Here is a 22,459-nt window from a genome sequence, read left to right as displayed (position 1 = left end):
AACCACAGCAGAGGCCCTTATCTCCTCCTGGCTGAACTGTTCATCTTCCTGCCCAGAAGGTCTTTGCTGGTGCCGGGAAACTCACCTGCTTGGTCATCGACAACTCCGGCCACCATCATGCATACAGGAGCAATGGGCTGGAAATGCAAGGTAATGCAGTTTGCTTTTGTATGGCTGCAACACTACTAGAATATTTTGTCTTACATCAGATCTTGAATTACTCCATTTTGCATTTTACGTTAAACAAATGTTGTTAAAAGTATCAAGAACACTGGTATGTGTCCAGAGATGCAGTAACGGGATTATCTTTTCGCACATTGTCAGTGTAAGAGAAGGCTAAACTCTTTCAAATGAACCCAAACGATGTCAAATCTGGAAACTGCAAGAAAATATGGAGACAAATTATAAGAATGTTGAAGCAGAAAAGAAACCCAGGGCATAAATGTTTGTATTCATCAAATTCCAGTTAACAACAGACAGACAGAAAGAAACATTGCTGTGATTTATATTATACATCCTTCTTTTGGGTCTCTACATTGTCTCTTCCACTTATGTCTCTTGGCTTTCTCCTTCTCCTCTTCATCCGTTCTCCATGCTTCACCATCCCTCGTTTCTTTCCCTTCTTCAGAGTTCTTCAGAGTGGAAAGCTGCAGAGTAGAGAATAAGACGCTAATGAATCACAGTGACAGGTGAATCATTCAAACTACAGAAGTAAATGTTAAGGGATAAGAGCAAACTTTATTGCATATTATAATATTTTACATCATAAAGACATTATCTTTGAACGGAGAATGATTTTAATTGAAGCGGTTTGACATCAAGCTCTGACGTTGTACTGAAACGCAACTGGACCAACTAAAGTGCTAGGGTTTCACATGGTGAGGATGTTAATGTGTGGAAGTTTGATAAATGTTGTGTTTTGGTCAGGATAACTTCACGTCAAGGTGGCGTTGACATGAGATGTTGTAAGTTAGAAGTTGTCGGAGTTTGATTACGTCACAACAACTTGTAAAACTGCCAAAACATCACCATCAGCTGTCATCAATACCCAACGCTGAACGTGGACGTGCTGATGTAACAGTCTAGAATATCACAAACTGGCTGTGTGGTTTAATTACACGAACAATATGTTTTGATAGAAATGGACGCTACAGAATATCAGCATGTCATGTGCACCGACAGATTTTGGTAAATTTTTAATATAAAATTCATGATCTGAAGTTTTAGCTGTCTCTTCTTTGCTCATCATTTAAGGACACAATGCTGTAAATTTCATTTATGGCCTTTTTTCAAATGTTTGGGAATGTGAAATTTTTTTTTTCAGCTGATACTAGTATATATTTTTTGGCTTTTAGCCAAATCAGGCATATCAGATACTGTCAAAAATGTTGTGCATCCCAAATTCTTGACTCATGTTTATTTAAGGATATGAATTTTGTGGCTGTTTGTGTCAAACTACAAGGCTTTGGACGTGCAGGGTTGTTTGCATGAGATGGAATGTGATGGCATCTATTTAAAGATAGGAAGTAGAAAGTATGCAAAAAGGAGACAGGTGGATGCAACAAATGGCTCCATTTGCAGCCCAGAATGTCACATTAGCTCTTGCGTTTTCCAGGCTGCTCTTAAATTGGACGTTTTTAGTTGAACACCAGACTTTGCAAGACACCATTGGGTCTTTTTCTCCCCACCGTTTTAATCTATGTGCTTTTGTGCCGAAACCTCAGTTTTAGCACCATAGCCAGGGGTTAATTTGAGCCGGCACCCCTGAATTTTGGCCTCCCTGTGTTCCGGTACTTATTTGAGCAGATCCGGTACCTCTCGTATTTAAAAAAAAACAACACAAAAAAACAACATAAGAAACATATGAACGTTTTAAAAATATTTAAAATAAAAGAATAATGCGCATATATTAATTTACAGAACAAATCCTAAGAATTTCATTTTGTTTATTAAGATAACCGATGCCGACAAACCACGCCCCTGACACAGAAAAAAACCAAACAAAAAACCAAACAAAAATTTTGAAATTCGCCGCAACTGAGGAGCAAGTAGAGAGGGAAGAAAAAGTTACTATTTCAACGCCAACATGTCAAAAAGAAAGTTAAATTTGCTGTCTTCTATCGAAAATAAGAAGAGTTGCATGACGCTTCAAAACGAGTTAGAAAAGCCTCCATAAGCGGCGACGAGAGCAGCTGCAGCGGTCATGTTGACGATCAAAATCGGCTGCAGCAGGAGGCTAGCGCCGCCACAGCTAGCCAGGTTCACCTACAGGTAACCAGGTTCACCTACAGCTGGCCAGGTTCACCTACAGCTAGCCAGGTTCACCTACAGGTAACCAGGTTCACCTATAGCTGGCCAGGTTCCCCTACAGCAAGCCAGGTTCACCTACAGGTAACCAGGTTCACCTATAGCTGGCCAGGTTCACCTACAGTTGGCCAAGCCGGGGCAGGAGGCTGGCACCGTGGGGTGTTTTGGACAACTAAATGGTGAGCATACTGTCTATTCATAGGCCGCCGTGCCAATCTTTAAATACCATCATAATAATGGAAGATTTGTGTGATTTATTGTGAGCTCTTTTGTTGTTGTTTTTTTTTGTTTTACAAGTTAGACCTGTTGAGAAATTAATTGCTGACTGTAAACTTTAAGTCCCACCTGTGGTGACGTGGGCATTTGCCTATGCTGCGCAGAGGAGCCTAAAATAATTGTAAATAATCGTCATAACATTTATACCATGGATATTGTTTGAAATTGAGGCTTGTAAGTCCCACAGCATGGCAAGTGGGCGTTTGTTTATTGTTTTCAGAATGTTCTCTGTCTCGGTTCCGGGACTTGTGCCCCTCTCTCATCCCTGAGCTGTCATATGTACTTCGCGTTCCGGCACCTTATGATTTACAAATTAAGCACGTCGTAGAACTCAGCCAATTATTTAAAGACGGATGTATTTGATTGAGGAAACAGACATAGAAATCCAGAAATAAGAGGGTGCCAGTTACAGCTTCCTGTTTAGAAATGACCATGTGCGTGTGAAACTGACGTCACCGACTGGAGCGAAGCGCCACTGTGCAAACCCTTGAATACGATGAGTTGAGAGTGACATTGTCTTGACCCACTCGTTGTGCCCCTGACCCCAGACAGCCGGAAGTCTCTCACTGTCACTCAAACTGAGGGAACCATCTTGTGTGTGTTGAGCAATCATACTAGAAATAAGCGCTCCAGTTCAAAGTTTGTATTCCAGTTAATTACCAGTAGCTTATTATTGATGGACCATTGATTTTGATATAATCTGAATAAATTAAACGAGATGGGAAGTTTATTTTACGCCTGGTGTATCTCCAAAGTTTAATGGGTTAAAGGGGCATTATAATATTCATGTGTGAGAGATCATCTAATGTGACAACTCAACCGTCGCTGCTGTTTGTACAGAAGAGTTTGGCTCGTGATGCAGTTTGCTTTTCATTAGTTTAGTCGGTTTAGATGCACAAGTATAGTACGGTTCTATCTACCACTCCTCTTCAATGAAAGTAACACATTTCAGGATTAAAAAATGGCATTAATGATGATGATGGTGTCATGGCATGTCCACAAAAAGCAAGAGAGAAATTGAATTGAGAAATATGTTGGGTTTTTTTTTAGTATGGACTAGACATGATCATGTGACAATGACATGCTCCTTGTCACTCGTGGTTAGATCGGATGGGTAATTAGTGTGAGGTGAGGTTTTCTTACATGTGAAGGTGTCAGTTAGCTGGTGAATACCTTCCTCCTCATCCTCAGGAGCTACCAAACTAGCGGCAAACGTCCATAACATCTCCAACCAATCGCTGCCTTCTTCGGCTGCTACGGCACTCGGGATTGCAGCAGAGCTCGATTTGATGGGACGAACACCTGCTAAAAAGAACAGCGTAAAAAAGAGCCAGAGTAGAAGAAAGTGGAAATGGGCAAATGTGAAACCGGCTTCAGATCTGTTTTCAGGTTTATTATTTATAATTTTGCATTCCAGTTCCTTAGATCATTCAGTTGTAGCTTGATAGTGCATCCCAGTATATTTTTCCTTTTGTAAGTGAGCCCACTTTTATGACCATGACTTTGGTGGGTGGAGCTTCTGAAGGAACACAGGAGGGAGGGGCATGTTTGTTTGGTGGGTTGAGTTTCAATCTCAGCATCATTTCCCCAGCATGGCAGACATCACTTTTATTATTTACTCCAGAAAATTTTGAGACCACATAAAAATATGAAATGTCCTTAAATAGGTAACATGGGTAATATTGCGGTATACCATATATCTGTATTTATTATGTGTAAGTCGTTTATTTCAGTTGTTGTGGTACACGTGGTGGTATGTTTAGCTACAGATGTCCATTATATATTTTTAATCCAGAGCTATACAGTGAAGGTGAGGAGTATGATGGTTTCAGCTGCTTGCCTCGAGTCTTCATTCCTCTCTTAGCAACGGCGGGAGGAGGAGGGAGACCTGCGGAGGAGAAACATACAAATAAGACATTAACTCGGACGTCTCGATGTGAAGAAACAGAGAGAAGAACGAGAACTGGAGAGATAAAAGCCGAGGCAATCCACAAAGAGGAACACTGAGTGACCTTCATCTCACTGCACACGTTCAGCCACTCATGGTGACATACAGCTTTGTTGCTCACCTCTATAGTGCTGCAAACATGCCGTGCAGAGCGAAAACACACTTCAACCTGCCAAACATGTCTGGATGTTAGATGTGAGACAAGCAGAATGAGCTGGAACACATGCAGCATGTGAACAATCCCGACACACTCGACCAGTTATTCCATCTGTGTCACCCAACGTTCGTTGTTTCAATCCAAGACATTTACCAACACACGAGTGTGCAGCCTCCATCATGGCTTCGTGCTTTGAGCTAAATGCATAACAATTGCCATCCCTGGAGCCACGCTCCTGGCACTGCTATAAAAAAAACAAATCACTGATGCATTATGGTTATTTTGGATGATGTGGCTTCACTTCTGACTCAAGTAATTTAGCTCACTCATTACCTGATGCAGCTGGTGAGACAGGTAATGTGTGAGTCCAACAAATGAACCACAGAGAGCATTTCAAAGCAATGTGGCCAGACGATTAAACCAAAAATGATTCTCATTATTCTCATTTTTACTTTTGCATGTTGACCCTGCTGTGTTGTCCACGGCAGTTAAGTCCTAGCTGCTGCTCTCAGTTTTATTTAAACATATTTCTTTCTAATTTGCTTTAAAGCCTCGCCTGTCACATCCTCTCAAACAGCGTATTAGAAACTAATTGCAGCTGGATCGTTACATTTACATTTTCTCATTCGGCAAACGCTTTTAACCAAAGTGATTTACAAGACGACACTCAAGCTTCAATGTTAAATATATTAGACATGTGCAAGGAGATCAGGTAATGACGCGCACAGTGGGCTTGAGTTCGCCGTGAGCGTGCATCTATTTCATGTCTCTACATTTATTTGTAGAAGCATTTGGATGAAAGCGACAACAAGGAGTTTTACTTTGGATCCAAGAGGGATTCATGATCTTAATATGCAGGAAGATCCGTTATTTCTGTATATTTATTCCAAAACATCTGTCTCTGTGTTGTGAATCAACACCAAGCTGGCTATGTTTAGTCGTTGTGACTGTTTCTTCGCAGGATCCAGAAAAAAATCCAACAGGTGTCACCAGTTCATTGAATTAGCATGACATCACTCAAATCAGGTCGCTCTAGGCGGGGCTAACTCCTCCATCTGTTAGTACCGCTGATAAACCACCGCAGGGCAATCACTTTCAGAGGTCCTTGTGAAGCAAACGTTTGTGTGGTTGAGTTCGAGCACACCAAAAAAAAAAACCCCACTCCATAAAAAGATGGTTTGGCTTCTGCTTGAGATTACGTGGTTTTCAGTGTCACAGGTGTAACAACATCTGGCAGACTTGAACAGTGATGCTGTTTTATTTTTGTTCAAGGTGAGAAAGTTAGCATCATCCCCCCCCCCCCCCCCCCCGTGTAAACCCTGTGGCTATGAGGTGGTTATCACGTGGGTCTGCTATAGCTGCATCTTCATACATGCTACTTGAGTGTTATTTTAAGTCATCTTAAGTGCCAATTAAGCTCTGATCTATCCATAACCTCTGTTTGTTGTTGTGACAAGAAATATAACGATTTAAAAATGGTTTCATTAAGCATCACATTTTGGAACTCCCCTTGCTTCCGCATTTGCCATTGGCTCATTATTATTATAAGCTATAATAATAGCACTGAATTTGAAGCAAGATATTAATTCTTCTGTGGTTTAAGTTCAGGATGTCTTTCATCTGTGAACCTGCAGCCGCGGCAACGCTTGAATTTAGCAGGCGCTTGTGAATATTCTGCTCTTTCTGGTCTCGTAAATGTGTATAATGCATCATCCTCCCTGTCTCTCTGTCTCTCTGTCTCTCTCCTTCTCATTGTCTCAGGTGGAATAAGCTCCCAGTGCCCAGTGTGGAGGTGTAATGTAATGGATGCTCATAAACAACTGATTAATGCGCTGACATTTCTCTGATTGGCAGAGACACCAGGACTAGACGACAGGCTAACTCCCTGCCATTCTTTCAGTGCTGTTGTGTTTTTTTTTTCTTCAGCCTCCCTTTTTTTCTTTTTCTTCTCTCACCTTTCTTTTAAAATCTATTTCCTCTCTGAGTCATTCTTTTATGTTCCGTATCATGCGGCTCTTTCTTTGCTCACCTTTTGCCTTGTTTTGTGTGTGTGTGTGTGTGTGTGTGTGTGTGTGTTGTGTAGTTTAGCAGTCACATCAAAATAATAAAACAAGGGAGGAGAAGATGAAACGTAAAAAAAAAATTGTGCCGCAAAGATACAGAAAATAAATAAAACTAAACCCAGGGGGCTTTGAAAACTCTCACAAGGAAAGAACAGAAAGAAGCTGAAAGAGATGCAGTAGAGTAAGAAAAGTAAGAAAAGCTTTCTTTCTTTTTTTCTTTTCTTCTTTCTTTCTTTCTTTTTTTTCTTTCCTTTTTCTTTGGCACATTGCAATACAGTCAAGTCAAGGTCGGCTACGGTTGTTGATTATGTCTTTAATGCTGTAACTTTTTTTTTTCCCTCAAAAGTGCAAATTACTTTCAATTATACAGTAAATCATACTAATAATTACGAATCCATCAAGGGGAATAAAAATCTGGTTTTTGTTATGCAATTGAGTTAGTTATCTTACTGGAAGTATAAGTAATGAAAACAAGCTCGGCCATAACAAAGCAATGCAGTGATTTACTTGTGATTTTGAGGTAACATAAAAGTCGTGACACGCACGGCCAGTCTCGGCTCCCGTACCTTCCTGATCATTTTTGTCGATCTTCAGATAAACTCAGCGTGTTTGTCTTGTAACATTTACATTTTTTTAAGCAACGACTGTGTTAGAGGTTATTCTGACTGATTCAACTCTCTGTGCTTTCATCTCTTCGTTTTCATCTCTATTTTCTCCCCCTCAAGTTTCCTATACACTTTTTTCACTTCTTTTTTTTCTGAGCAGTTACGACGATGACCACACTGTGTGTGTGTGTGTGTGTGTGTGTGTGTGTGTGTGTGTGTGTGTGTGTTTCTCTTCTATTTCTAAATATGTATCCTCTCTACTTTGTCTTCTCTCAAACACACATTTCAATATCTGCTCTTTCACTTCAGGGAGAATCACATTTATTGTTCAGAATGTCTCCTTGCGGCTTCGTTTACACTGGCCTTTATTTAAATGTCACAGTGAAAGAAAAGCCCTGTGATTTAAAATGCAGCCCCAGCTTTTGCCATTGTCAGCTTGCAAATATTTGCTTGATAAAATGGAGGACAACAACATGGTTCAGCCCGATGGTTGCTTTGAGTGCTTTCTCTTCTCTGCTCAGAACTGTCCGTTGCAGTGGGAGGAAGTTTCCTTTCTGTTTGAGAAAAGATTAGATATTGATCGCCATCTGTCTATTACAGGCTAACCTCAGCCAATCAGATCTACAGAAAAAACCTTCAGTCCTGTTCTTTGCTCTTTTTTCAATGAAGAAATAGTCAGCAGCAAGTCTTGTACTTTGTGGTTGAGGGTCTAAGTCCATCTCTGACTTCTCCGTACCACCTCTACAACTCTTTGATTTCTTAGTTCCTGGAGTTAAAACGAAGCAGGGTGAAGCAGTATTCATTTCTTATGTTACATACAACTGGAATAAACTTCGAGAAATCATTAATTGTGCTCTGCTTACTTTTAAAGACTTTATTTTTTTTTTGTTCGCATGTGATTTTAATTGCAGACAACTGCACGATGAGCCTGAAATGTGCAGTCACCCTCTTCATGGGTTTTACTTTTTTCATCTACCTCTTCTTCATCTTATTAAGCTATATTATTTTATGTCTTTTATTGTGAAGTACTTCTGTGTGTGGGAAAATCTGCTTGCTGGCATAGTTGTTTTGAACAGTCATTGTAACTGAACTTAAAGGAAGCTGAGAGGTCGAGCCACTGCAGTTCAGGCAAAAACTTCTAACTTGAAGTCTGACGAGCCTTTGTTCCATATTGTGCGCTGTACTGTTTGGTGTGAATGTGCGATGAGTAGGACTTGTTGTGCAGCGTCATCCACAGTCAACACCCCCTCGGATCAGGTGCCCACACACACACACACACACACACACACACACACACAAAGGTACATAGATAGATACATAGGTACAGGTGTGTGTGTTCTTTACTCTTAGTTTCGCCTTTAAAAAGAACAGTTTTTCATGATCTGCACAGCTGTGTTTTGCTTCATGTACTCTTGTAAATATTCTGTCTGGTGACAGATGAAAAGCTATCAGGCTACTTCTTGGAGTATGTACATGCATGCAAAAGCTGCAATTTTCATGGATGTGTATTTAAAAAAAAAAAAAGTACGACCCCGTGACTTCCTTTTTTTTTTTTTTTTTTTTTTAAAGATCTCTTCAATTTTTCACTGACTTTAATATATAATTCACTGAATTTGTGCGACCGACGGTGAGGCATCTTTGAGCTGCTCTGCCCCACGTGTGTGGAACGGCCAGCTGAGGACCTGTGGGGGGGCTGCCAGCTCGGACATATCTAAGAGCCAACACCCAAACTTCTAGCTTTCAACTGAACTGAATTCATTTCATTTTCTATTAATATATCTCACTCACATGTTCTGTTACTTAATTCTCATGCTCTTCATCCTACTGTTTTTTTTTATTTTTTTACTCCTAATGTGGCCTTCACTCACTTTGACTGATATATCCTTTAACAGCATTTTAGATTGTGATTTTAATCTAGATGTTTTTATGCAGTCACTAGTAATTTTTAAACTCGCCGTTGGAAATTCCTCTTTCCCTGACCTCCTCTGGTTTAATGGTAATATTGTTGGTGGTTTGACATTTCCTCTCTGTGCTTGATTCTTGTGAAGCACTTTGCAGTACAACACAATGCGTGAAGAGTTCTATATAAATAAGCATTGCGGATGCACTCAACGTGAGAGACTTCTGATCTGTATGTGAATCACATGATAGTGCCGCCACCCCATTTTAACATCCATGAGAGACTTTAGACTGAGCTGGTCGCCGCCGCCGCCACCATCGTCATCATCAAACATGACACCAGTGTTGTTTTCTCCTTTAATTTGTCACTGATGTGCAACTGTGGCTGGATTAACGCAGGGTGTTTGCAAGTGATATCACACCATGACAAGCTTACTTTGTACACTTAGTATATAAATGTGAATTTCAAGATTCTTTTGAAGAGGGATTAATTTAAAAGAGCCTTCCAGCAGGTAACAGAATTGCAATAAATAAACATTGAATCACTTAGAAATGTCATTTTCCTCACATAGAATAAAAAAATAAACTTACGTTCCAAATGTGAAGCCGTGCATGGTTGGGTGGTTAATGTAATTGTCTTTTTGGCATTTTACTCACACACACACACACACACACACACACACACACACACACACACACACACACACACACACACACATATAGATACAGCTGGAAAAAGTCAATTATATACGTTGCATGCAGTTTTCTTCTTCTGCCCCGAGGTCCAAAATACTGACCACAGCCGCTTTAACTGTCTCCATGAATACTGAAGGTAAAAAATATGAAAAAGTGAATGTTTTCGTTTTTGTGGAATTAGCCTTTAAAGGGATACTTCACCCAAAAAGTGTATTTTACCTTTGAGGTGCATGGGCACCAACTGCTAAGAGCAGCAAAACTGTCCAAAAATGTCCTTACAATCCACGTCTTCTTTATCCAGCTGTTTGCTCGGCAATCCATAAACTCTTTGATTTGATCTGAAAACAAACTAACTGTAACCCTTCCAGTACCAGAAGTGTTGCGGGAAGTAGTTGTTGTAGTGGTAGTACTAGAAGTAGTAGTGGTGGTAGTAGCACTAGTCTGTGTGGTTTGAACTCCAATATCTATTGTTTGGATGTGGGTGACCGCACAGGAAATACGGTACATGAAGTTAACCACAACCTCTTAATCCTGCATCGGATGGTGGTGGAAACGATGCCGATGTAAATCAAACTGGACTCTTTTTTTGTGTTTGAGACATAAAGCCGTTGAATCAACACCGTCACCTGAACCATTACCTTGTTTGTCTGCAACCCCATGTGTTGCCAGATTGGGGTTTTCTGCCCATTTCCAATACTTTTATCACATTTCGCCTGAAAAATTTGCATTGAAAATATTAGTAAATATTGATTAGTCAGTTTTCTGGTTACATTTATCTTTAGGAAAGGGGAGTCTTGACAATCTCTTCCCGTCAGTGCAGGAGGTTTTTGAATCCAACTCCAGTCCTGGGTAAAACATAGTGTTTCACAACATTAACCAGTGTTTCCCTAACCTGCGCTTATTTGCATAAGAAGCTTGTTCAAGTCCCATTTAACTCCCATTTCCTGAGCTGGAGTTTCACAATATTACCAAAACCCAAGATGCTCTCCGAACTCTATCAAGTGTTTTGTAGTGCCAAAATCTAATCAGACCAAATTGTAAAAAAAAAATAAAAAAGATTTCCAACGATGAATTCGATTTCAATGAGGAGTTATCACTCAAAAAAAAACCTTAAATGTAGTTTTTCTAACATATGATATCAACTGGCACAGTTTTTCCACAAGCTGTTGTCATTCAAATTAGGCTCTTTTCCATTTCTAGATGTTAAAATAACCTGCAGCCCTGTGCTGACTCCATGTGTGCTTGTCAATATTTTGTTGCACAGGAAGTTGTCTCGTTTCTTATAGAATTCCTGCAGGCAAAACTGCGATTGGGCCCCATGTGAAGTGGCTTTTCTCAACTGGGGAAATCACCAATTAGAATCACTCAAAAACATGTGAGATGCTCAATTCAGAGGTGTGGAACTTCTTATATTGGTGTCACCCCAGAAGTGTGACTTTATGACAAGATTTCAACCACGAAGAGCAATGCAAAACCAGTTAAACCAGCATCGTCACTGGGATGAAGTTATCTCCATTTAGTTACATGCAACACCTAAGAACAAGCAAGCAGGTCAGTCGGAGAGCGTTTGCAGTTGTCTTGTTTTTACCAGGTGATAAACACACGGGGTCGTCACAGTATGAGGTGTACTCTTGGATGGGATGGCAGGTGATTGACAGCGTGAAGATGGAGAAGAGGCGGGGGGTGAAGTGGGGAGGAGAGTGGAGGGAGAGGAGTTAAAGATGACTGCATGACCGTGTCCATGTACATGAGGATAGTTGTGGTGGGAGTGATAAGCAGCAGATGTGAGTAGAACTGATGGAAAGGTCATTATTACAGCGCATTAACTCTGCACGCCAATACGCCGGTTTCGCGACGAAATCAAAGCGATTGATTTTTCTGTTGTGCGGTTGTAGGATTTGTAGCAGTTTGACCTTTGTGTGCCAAGTCTGTTCAGATCACTACAATGCATGCTAATGCGTCACGGCTATACTGGAAAATCAATTTGTTTCTAAATATGAAGAACTGGGATTCGCCTGTGTCTGATTATACATCCGCGTCCCAGGACGACAGTATTCCAGCTCTTCTTCATCAGACAGGATGTCAGTTTAGGTGTTTACATGAGCTCTTTGTTGAGTGCTGCGTTCATATTCTCCTGCTGTTCCTGAGTTAGGGTTTCCCTCCATAATTCGACATGAAACCAGCCATCTACCGTGATTTATAGTATTCTCTTGCTAATTATGCAAAACACTGTGCATCCAGATGTTGTTTGTAGCACTCACTGGAAGCTGCCGCTGCGCTGCCCAGAGGTTTGACTGCGGCCTGTGTTACACAGTGATGCAAAAACTGTGCTCATGTCAGTAGTTCGACTTCTAACTTCATCAGAAAATTCTCTTTATTGATGGAATATTCCATTATATATCAGAATCTTGCCTCCCCTTGTTTGTATTTAGTCTGCGTGTTCCATACACCAACGTTTCCTCCTCCGTTGCATTCCAGCCTTTGTTGGAATTTTCACTTTTTATTTATTTTTTTTTACCTTCCCTCAGTCTAAACCCTCATCCTCTGTCCGCCTCGCTATCATGGTGTGCACCAAACGCTGACAAAGATTTTCTACAACCCGATTCTGACTTCGGGCTGCGTGTTGGAGTCCTTGCCTTGTATTCAAAGCAAGTTTTAACAACAGTGAGAGACACCTGTTGATTTCTATGTTATCAAATCACAACAGAAATAACTGGAGTTGAAACCGCCAGCGAGCGTCATCTCACACTTTCATTCACTGTGTGAAAACCAGAATGATTTTTATAGAAAACAGTCGAAAATCAACTTGTTTTCGATGTTAGCATGCAGACTTTTATAGTTTAACTTCAATATCTGAAGTGATGATTGACACTAATTGCATTAAAAATAATAAGGCCATGGTAATCAAGGTATAATATAACACTGTAACCCAATTTAATCACTCTCAATAGACCTGAACATTTTTTTTATACATTGTCTTCAATTCAATTTAGTTCCTTATTTCATTCCTATAAGCTACCTTGAAGCTTCCTGTGTTTACATTTTATTTTTGTTGACCTCGATTTCCTGCATTTCATTCATTTTTTTACATTAAGAGGAGAATGTTTGCGTCATTTTATTGTCAACAACTGGAGTTTTTTTCTTCAACAGTTTTATGAGTTTGCAAATTAAAAAAGAAAAAAAATCAGCAAGCAAAGTGTAGTTACAGCTTATTATTTTTTTTCAGGCTTCTATGGAGCAGAAATCAGCACAGATGTATGTGTTTTATCATCTGAAGATATAAATTCATAGACCTTTGGGCCTGGTCGTGAAGCCGGTGACGAGCAGGTGTAAAGAGACCACCTCTACTGAATCCATCCATCCATCGTCATCTTCCGCTTATTCCCACACATTAAGGGTCGCGGGGGGGGCTGGAGCCTATCCCAGCGTCAACGGGCGAGAGGCGGGGTTCACCCTGGACAGGTCGCCAGTCCATCGCAGGGCCAACATAGAGAGACGAACAACCATTCACACTCACATTCATACCTACAGCAATTTAGAGTATCAATCAGCCTCGTCCCCTCTTGATGTCTTTGGACTGTGGGAGGAAGCTGGAGTACCAGAGAGAACTCACGCAGACACGGGGAGAACATGCCAACTCCACACAGAAAGATCCCATGCCCGAGCCGGGACTCGAACCCGGAACCTTCTTGCTGTGAGGCCACAGTGCTAACCACTGCACCACCGTGCAGCCCTCTACTGAATCCATTTGCTTTAATTAGTCCGAAACATAGCTGTGATGTCAGGAAATTTCATACTCTGTTATCTTGTGACAACGACGCAATTAAAACGCAATCGAAGAAAATGAAATTTGATCACTCCAGATGATTAAGTCGTGAACTTAACGATAAGAACGGAGAAACCCGACGTCGTCCAGGTAAACCAGAAATAATTTAACTTTATATTAACAGACGCTTTAATGAAAATGGAGACTGATTACCTCCTGGTGCTTTCTCATTAGTATGCATTCCAACACCAGCAGGGGTCCTTTCCATCAAGTCCCACTCTGTGATTGTATGAGTCAAATATTTCTGTGGTACATAAACCATTAAATGGTGACTAATGTTAGAGCCTATGTGGACATGTTGTGAAAGATTTTCAACACATCTATCAAGTGAAGGGAAACACATAAATACACAAAGTATAAGTGTAACCTGGCTGTGGTGACATTATTAGCTCCTGGTGAAAATGTGGCGTCCTGTGTTCCTGGCTTCCTGCGCTGTTCTGCCCTTTGCCTCTCTAGCAGGAGTCGGGGTGTGTCGTCCCCCTCGCTGGGCGGCCTCAACATTTCCTTACCTCCTCATCTAGAACAGTTTTTCACTTCTCAAACTCCACACAGCATTTTATTCTTCTGTATTATTTAAGTAACGGCATCATTGACAGGAATATGCATACTAATCAAGGGTTTTTTTCCCCTCATTATTATAAAGCCACCTGAAACTCATGATATTTGCTTTTGTGTTAGCTTAAAATGAGCTCCTTATATCTCAAAGTTGTATCTACAGTAGCCCAGGGTGGACAAAATAAAGAGTTACACATTTTGGCCAATAGTAACCCTTTTGTCATATTTAATTCTGATAATTTTCCTTAAGTCCCCCCCCCCCCCCCCAAAAAATTAAGCTAGTACACAATATTTTGCTCCTGTTTTCAATGTGGTAACTGTCCAGCTGTTTGTCCATGGTCTCCACCACAAAGGAAAGAGACTCACTGATGTTACTTTGTCAGGTCGAGCGATTGGTGGATTGGTGGCTGGAGGAGAGAGGGTTTAAACTGCATCTCCTTTCTATTATCATGGGCAATGTGATGGATGATGGACGCTGCAGGGAAAATACCCAGGACGCTACGGCTACCATCGTCAGACCGTTCAGGTGGAAAGGCAATAATCGGGAATGAGTCTGAGAACATGAAGGAACCTTTTATTAATTAATTAATTTATTTTTAATATGAATAAATGGAATTGATGGTTATGACTAAACTTTTTTTTGTTTGTTGTTTTTTGGTGAAAAATTTCAGAGGTCAGATTTAATGAAAAATGCAGTAGTATTGCACATGAAGCAGGCGGGCCACTTGTCCTCCTGCATGCCTGGAAAACCAGACCGATCCTTGACTTTGGTGTTTTATTGTAATTCAAGTATTTTGTGTGAGTCCCCTGACTTGACACATGGATGTTGTTGAAAATGATGACCTTGATGGTGCCACTTTTGAAATCTTCTTCAAAAATGTCTGAGAGGCTGCTGAAAGTCCACATATGAAGTGTGAAGAATGAATGAATGAATGAATGAATGCGCTGGTGCATGGAAAGTGTCAGAAATTAAAAGCACAGTATATGATCTTGGAATTTCAAATTAATGGAAAAACTAAAAAAAAAAAAAAAAAAAATTGCGCAAAGATAAAAGGAAAATATCAAAATGAAATAAAATCCTACCCGCCAGTGTTTTGTAGTCAAGCAGATCAAAGAGCACAATGGCCACCGCTGACCACGTGATGACCAGAGCCACGATCAGGAGCCAGGCCATCGGTGACGTAAAGGTCAAAATGACTTCATCCAAAAATGTCCTCTGATTGGATCGAGGTGGAGGTCCCGCCTCCCCGCCGTTGGTCTGGGTGCTCATTGGTGAAGAGAGCTGAGGCAGGAGGAAATCAGAAATAAGAGGACAGAATAGAGAGGAACTAGGAGATGGAAACAAAGGCTGTTTGGAGGAATAATTCATTCTCCCATCCAGGTTTTCTGTAAAAGCATCTGTGAGGGGAGATAACATCAGAACACATCTGAAATCTTGTTAAGGGAGGTTTGGGTAGAATCAATTTGTATGCTGCTTGCTGTTATGATCTCACACTCCAGCATCTGAGTGCTGCACTTATATGATGAGAAATGTATTCCAAAGTCCCATCCCTGCTATTGATTGAAGACCTAAAAGCTCATCTCATCAAAATTACACATATGTGTCAATTAAACCATCTTAGATATAACTCTACAACCTCAAATGAGAACATGCTGATCTATTATTGATATGATATTTAAGTAATCTGTATGACGTTCTATGTTGCTAACACAGCAACCGCTTCTACTTATACAATTGCAAGTGTATTTTCAAATTGCGAACGGTTTATGAAGATTGAACTGCATCTGTCGCCCACAAAATGAAATATATATAGCAGAAATATGCATGGAACATATATAATGTCCTTTCAAAATGAAGATACTGTGATCTGCTATGCTAAGTGCTTCATTCCTGGTATGTGCTGTTGTATATTTATTATATTCTAGCAGGTTTTTAACAGCTGAGGGCCAGGAACTAGAATGGGGCCCCCGAAGGACGGCTGATTATATTAGTCCACAGCAACGACAGAACATTCTATGTTTGGCCATGAACGGGAAACTATAGCAACTCTAAAGCGACCCCTTATGCCACTAGCAGGGAGTCTGGTTAGGCGGTGACTGGTCAGGTTGAAATTTGGGGGGGCCCCCCTGGTCTCTTTGGCTTTGGGCTCCTAATAAAGTAGGAACACCCCTGTCTCCAGGCCCAAAAATCATCTATGTACAGCTGTTTCTGCAAAGTACTGTAAGCAGTGCTCCTGGACAATATCCAGAATGTGGAAATAAAATTGCAGAAACCTTGGATGTGTTTGGAGTCTGAGGGGCCATGAGCCGTTATTATATGACTTTGCCTTTTTTTTTTTTTGTGCTTAGCATGTAGTAGTTATATGTACAGGATATTAGAACTGGCGCGTTTGTAATAAGGCTATGTGTACTCTTCCTGTTACCACTGTTTGTTCCCATCAGCGAATCAATCAAGCACATTATTCTCTGTGTGAAGACGAGAATAAAAGATACACGGGAGAAAGACGGGCAGGAGAGAGCAATAAGAACGAGACGGACGGAGATTACCCGAGGTGATGGGGACATAGAATTCCATCTCACTTTGAAAAATCTGTTCTGCAAGACGAACGACTTCTCTAAAGAGAGTCTTTGTCATTGTATTGCTGCGGGCTCATGTGGCACGCCATGCTTATGCTCCCACGTTGGCTTGTTTATGTTTATTACGCTGGCTTAGATAAATGGATGAGATTTTTTTTTTCCTTTCTTCTGTTACACCGGCTGCATAACAACTTATCAAAAAAAACCCAAAAACAAATACAAAATGAGAGTTGTAGACATTTGTATTGAAATAATTTACAACATTTCTCATTGTTATTAATAAGGCCTTGTAAGAGTGCAGCACGCTCTGCGCTGGTCCAGGTTCAGCATTAACACCTTTCATTATCCAGCTGACAGAAATAGGTTTACAAGTTTGGACTCAAATAGTGCTCATCTTAACTTTCAATTAAAATAAGCAGAATGTGACAATGTTCCCCCAGTGTCCTCATTATAAGATAGGTCAGGTACATTCAGACTCCGTATTTTTCTCAATATTACGCACACCTATGCTGCGACTTGCAAGTAAAACTCAATCGCGCGAATAAATTGGCTGTATTATGGCCTCTTATGTAGCCAGTGCGAACGTAGCAGTGCTTAACTAACTGCATTTGACATTTGGCATCTCTCTGCTTTCTTCAGAGCGCCAGCGATGTTCAGGAACTGATGCCTGCGAACGGCTTCCTTCCTTTTCATTTCTGACAGAACATCATCGCTGCACGTTCACTTGCACAGGGTGAAGGTTCAGCATGCTCACCCTTGTTTACCTCGTGGAAAATGAATAAAATGAACACATGAATAAGAGAAACTTCAAAGAAAGTCTTTGAAGCGACTACGAGCCCTTATTACCGTATCACATGGTGGCAGTGGAGGGTGTTAAAACCGTGTAGCGGCTAACATACATCACATCAGCTAGGATCCTTTTTCATGGTGGACTCATACACACCCCGGTTAATTAATGTCATGCGGTTTTTGCTGTTAAAGGAGCAAAGTCTTCAACAAGGAAGCAGGTTGGGTTGGAGGTTGGCACCAGTAAAATCCATTTTTCTAAATAATAGAACTACCTGCACCAAAGCACAACATTTTCAAACCAGAGATTTCACATCTTTTCTTTTCCACCATTTCAACAGCATCCCTCTTGACTTTCTGTTTTTTTTTTTCATGTTTTAAATGTCTATTAGCACATTAGCACTGTAGCTTCAAAGATATTGTGCTGCTACTACATATTGTGATTTCAAGAGTTTAAGTTTATTTTGTGCTTCTAGAGTCACACAGACACAAATGTGAACTGTCAAGCTGGAGATAAAATTACTTTTAAAACCGTGTGTTTGCATGGGCACGAAGGCTGCCTCGCGTATCCCACTTCCCACTCAGTGCGTCGGCTGAGTCCATTCTGAGAAATTAACCCTATGCACCCTCAAGATGCAAACATATATAAGCACTTGGAGATCAGGGTCAGGGCTCAGCCGGTCAGTGACAACAGTGGTGGAAGATCTCGAAGAGAAGTTAACAGACCTTGCCGGTAACAAGTCTGCACAGAGTATATGCTTGTCAGAATAGCAAGCATGAGAAGAGCGCTATTACTGCTGTTACTAAGAGGAACAAAAGCTGCGACGGGTGCAGATGGCATATTTTGTCCCCCAGTCATCGGCCGTCTGAACTTGCTGAGGTCACTAAGGGCTGCAGGGCTGCTGGTGCCAGAGGTGCTGGAGAGAGGCGGGATACATCCTGGACAGGTCGCCAGTCTATCATGGGGCTGACATACAGAGACAAACAATCTTTCACACTCACATTTACACCTCGGGCACTTGAGCATTTCTAACTTGCATGGTTTTGGACTGTGGGAGGAAGCTGGGGCACCCAGAGAGCACCCAAGCAGGCACAGGGAGAACATGCAGACTCCACACAGAAAGACCCGTTTGATTCAAATCCAGAACCTTGTAGCTGTGAGGTGACACTGCCGAAATCACTGCACCTGACCAAGACCAGCGTTCCACAAAATACCGAGTGTTACATCGCTATTTCACGAAGATCATTCTTGTTAATGCTTTGCTCTGTTTCCAACCCTCTTCCTTCATCCTTCTTCTTCTTCTTTTGTATTTATAAAAATCCAAATCCAGAAGTTCTAGGTCTGCTGTGCCCTGTAGTGGAATCCTCCAGTAACAGCAGCATACATAGGCAAGTGTGTGAATAAGCACGTTCACAACAAAGTACATCACACGGTACATCACCTTTAGCCACTCTGCCCACAAACATAAAAGGGAGTTTGAGCGTTAACATCAGCTGGCATGTGTGTCACTGCAGACGAAGAACCTCCATTTTTGAATAGATGATGTAACAGCTGGTCATAGCCCAGGTCAGGCTGGTCAGGCCAGCATATTGATCCACTGTAGGTAAAACTGTCACGACTTTGTAAAGGTTATACCGACACCTGCCATCATCCACTTCTTCTCTAAGCAATTACACCACACTTTTCTTTAGGGCTTTCATACATTTCTCTCAGTGTTAGTCACAATCGACAAACATGCTCTCTTTCAACATCTGTCGTCTTTTGAAAACCAGATGACCCAGCCCGCCCGTTGTTACCGTCAAGTGTTGAGCTGATCCTCTCACACACACACACACACACACACACACACACACACACACAAGGACACTACTCGCTGCAGCGGCCTCCTCCGCACCAAAGCAAGGAGCAGAATTAGAAGTATGTGGGTGCAGGCGTCTAACCGCCGGCATTAGAGGGCAAATGAAAGGTGACAAAGACGAGGTAGAGAATGTGAGTCATCAATACAACCTCTTTGTTAAAAGTCCAGCAACTTTTTGACACAGACATGTCGCTGCTTCAAACAGTAGGTGGACAGTTTTTACTTCAGATTAATTTCTAGCAAGTTAAAATAAAGGCTGAGATGCACACTTTGTTTAAACAAAGGAATGATTCTGTTCTGTGAGTTATTTGTTAAATAAAGCGTGTTGAGTGTTGTTACACTCTTACATTTTGAAACGCCTGATACTGTCAGGGATAGGAAGGAAAAGGAAGCTCATCTTTGATTCTCACAAAGAATGCATATTTAGGCTGTGAAAAAACAGCAGCAAAGCATGAATTATTTGAGTTCAGGCGGCGTATTTCATGTTATATGAATAGATAATTATAGGATTGACTGCATGAACTGAAAGAGCTGAAGTTTTACCCGTATTTTAAAAAACAGGGCCTGTTGAGTTTCTAAGATCTCTGATAGTAAAAGAGTTTGGTCATGTTTTTACGACTCTCATTGTGTAGATGTGGGATCTTCTCTGCCCTAGATACAGTAGGTGATAATCTACTGGCTTTCCATGTTAAACTCTGGTCTAGATTTACTGCCATTTATGCCAGTTTAGTGCTGATCACTTTAAAAAAGGCTGTAGTGTCTTTTATTCTGTATTTGTGTATCACTTATACCGTGTCATGTAATGCGTATTTCTATTTATAGTTTAAGGACTTCAGATGGGCATTACTTATGTGCTAAATCTGGTACACATGTCTTCTGATTCCATACAATTACAAGTGCACACCTTTGTCCACCTTCATAAACTGAATAAAGTAAACCTCACTAGATAAGTTTGTCCAGCTTGACATCATCCATCCGGAAATGTTGAAGTTAGTTCTAAGCAACAGCTTTGCCAAGTTTGGTGTATTTCTACGAATGAGCTCTGGTCAGATGAGGGAAAAACGAACAAAATCGCACAATCAGGATCAGCAAATTTAAATTTGATCATAAATCAATTTAACTTGTGTCTTGAAATGTCTGTCTTCATTAAAAGATTTTCTCATTGAAGTAAATCCATCCTGTCAAACACCAGAGGGTTGCCAGCATTTCTTATTGCTGCATAAGCGAGTGGGACTTTAGTGATGTTTAGTACAGTCCACATCAAAACAGGAAATAATGGAATATCAGGGAAACAGGAGCTCATAGTTCATGGCATCAGCGGTCATTTCCATACCTTGGTTAATCTGGGCAAAGTGCCGTTAATTAAATTCCCATTTCCCTCCTATAGTTGCAATTTTCCACCTAATAAAGTTCTCCGTTGGCTCCTCCGTCAGCTAAATTCTAATGAGTATTTTAAATGACATTGAGGAGGATGACTGTGGGGAGAATGTGTTTAGACCTACAGTAGCCAGGAAGCTCATAGCAGATCATTATTATAAAGTTCAGCCAGAGTGAAATGGATTTTTTACAGTACCTTTGACTCGGAGTTAGCGCGGTGTTCAGTGATAACCTTCAATCCTTCAAAGACTTTGGAAAAGCAGCATTACCATAGTAACAAGTGTGTAACTCATTCGTTAAATCCCTTTGTGGTGCCCAGTTGATTGTGAGAAAAGACGACGGAGGCAAGATGGAAATCCTGAAGCAAAAAAAAAAAAAAGGCACAGCAGTTGTGTTTAGCCGGATCACACACCAGGTCTAAAAATACCACCCTAACCTTCCCCAGAGGAACCAAAAAGTGGAATGAAATCCAATGAGAAGTTATTTGTTTTTCATTCTTCTTGATCTTTTCAAAGTTGTGTCAGTTTGTGTCCAGTAAAGTCTTGTTTAAAAAAAAACAACAACAACTTTTTGAGATTCAGTTTCAGTCTGGTTAAATGTTGGAGAGAGTGAGACAGACAGGGTCACCCTTACAGAGTCACCCTTCCCCCTCTGAGGGTCCAAAATAGATAAAGCTGGTGAGGCAGGGAGGGAGGGGAAGAGTTCAGGGGGAGGGAGGGGTTGAAAACCAAAAAGCAGAGCAAAAGAGGTGAATGATCGAGGGATGGAGAAAAGAAAGAGAGAGGACAAGATGATAAAGCGAGGATGTAAAGCTCTCAAAGTCTCTTTAGCTGTGTGTCTCACAGCTTTTCTCATTGGCTTCAGCTCCATTATGAAATCATATTTAATTTCGGAATTCAAAAGAAGAGGGAAAACGGGGCAGCCTGAGAATGAGGAGCAATTTTAAAAAGCCTAAATTATATTATATAAATCGGTAAAATTCCTGCCTGGTGAACGGCAGGTTTGGGGAACATCCTAATGAAGGTAGATGCCAACTCATCATAGAACGTTTCATTCTAAATAATAATAGAGCAAGTACTATGAAGGTAATAATGGCAACTACATTGTACTTTGTGTACGTGAAAAATACAATAATAGAGCAAAAGGTGTGCACAATTTGCCCCCGTTAACAACAACTTGTGTATTCTATACAGTACACAGAACTACAGCCCATGCTGGCAACAGAGTAGTCCTCAGTACACCATCAAGTACCATATAACCATATAGTTCCATAGTAACCAACAATTCTGACCTCATTTTCATAACTCAAAAGTGTAATCCCTAAAAAAAAAGGATATGAAATATCTGACCCTGTTTGATACATTCAAAAATATAAAAACCTCCTAAAACATCACTTTTGTATCAAACGTCGTACACACATACATCAAAAAGATAGCTTTTTCTTTCCACTCGCCACAACATCCCTCTTTTGTCTATTGTACAGTGTAATATAATGTATTCATTTGTAATGCACTGTGAATGTGGCACA

At 40.8% G+C, this 22,459-nt stretch overlaps 2 protein-coding genes across 5 annotated transcripts in view; one reads left to right on the top strand and one right to left on the bottom strand.

The window, feature by feature from the left end:
* Nucleotides 1-436: 436 nt before the first annotated feature.
* On the bottom strand, nt 437-21,568 carry trdn (triadin). 4 transcript variants are annotated; one of them, XM_086189204.1, is made up of 5 exons: nt 21,128-21,568; nt 15,416-15,614; nt 4,424-4,471; nt 3,727-3,888; nt 437-647 (listed from the first exon to the last, which is right to left on the bottom strand). In XM_086189204.1, the coding sequence occupies exons 2-5, from the start codon at nt 15,600-15,602 to the stop codon at nt 625-627; spliced, it is 420 nt and encodes a 139-aa protein (XP_086045330.1). In that variant the 5' UTR covers nt 15,603-15,614; nt 21,128-21,568; the 3' UTR covers nt 437-624. The 4 variants fall into 4 exon arrangements, with proteins under 4 accessions (XP_086045330.1, XP_086045333.1, XP_086045332.1 ...); XM_086189207.1 differs by having other exon boundaries at nt 3,757-3,888; XM_086189206.1 differs by having other exon boundaries at nt 3,727-3,885.
* The window catches only part of nkain2 (sodium/potassium transporting ATPase interacting 2), a 129,491-nt gene continuing 109,499 nt past the window's right edge, over nt 2,468-22,459 (top strand). Inside the window, exon 1 of the mRNA XM_086189203.1 lies at nt 2,468-2,486. Coding sequence (XP_086045329.1) covers nt 2,484-2,486 — 3 coding nt within the window. The 5' untranslated portion in view covers nt 2,468-2,483. The remainder of the gene's footprint in view (nt 2,487-22,459) is intronic.

Source organism: Aulostomus chinensis, chromosome 20, assembly GCF_037954235.1.
Source record: "Aulostomus chinensis isolate RoL2024-O1b breed Wild chromosome 20, RoL_Achi_v1.0, whole genome shotgun sequence".
Classification (NCBI taxonomy): domain Eukaryota; kingdom Metazoa; phylum Chordata; class Actinopteri; order Syngnathiformes; family Aulostomidae; genus Aulostomus; species Aulostomus chinensis.
The sequence above is the reverse complement of the archived record's forward strand: the minus strand, read 5'-3'. Positions and strand labels throughout refer to the sequence as shown.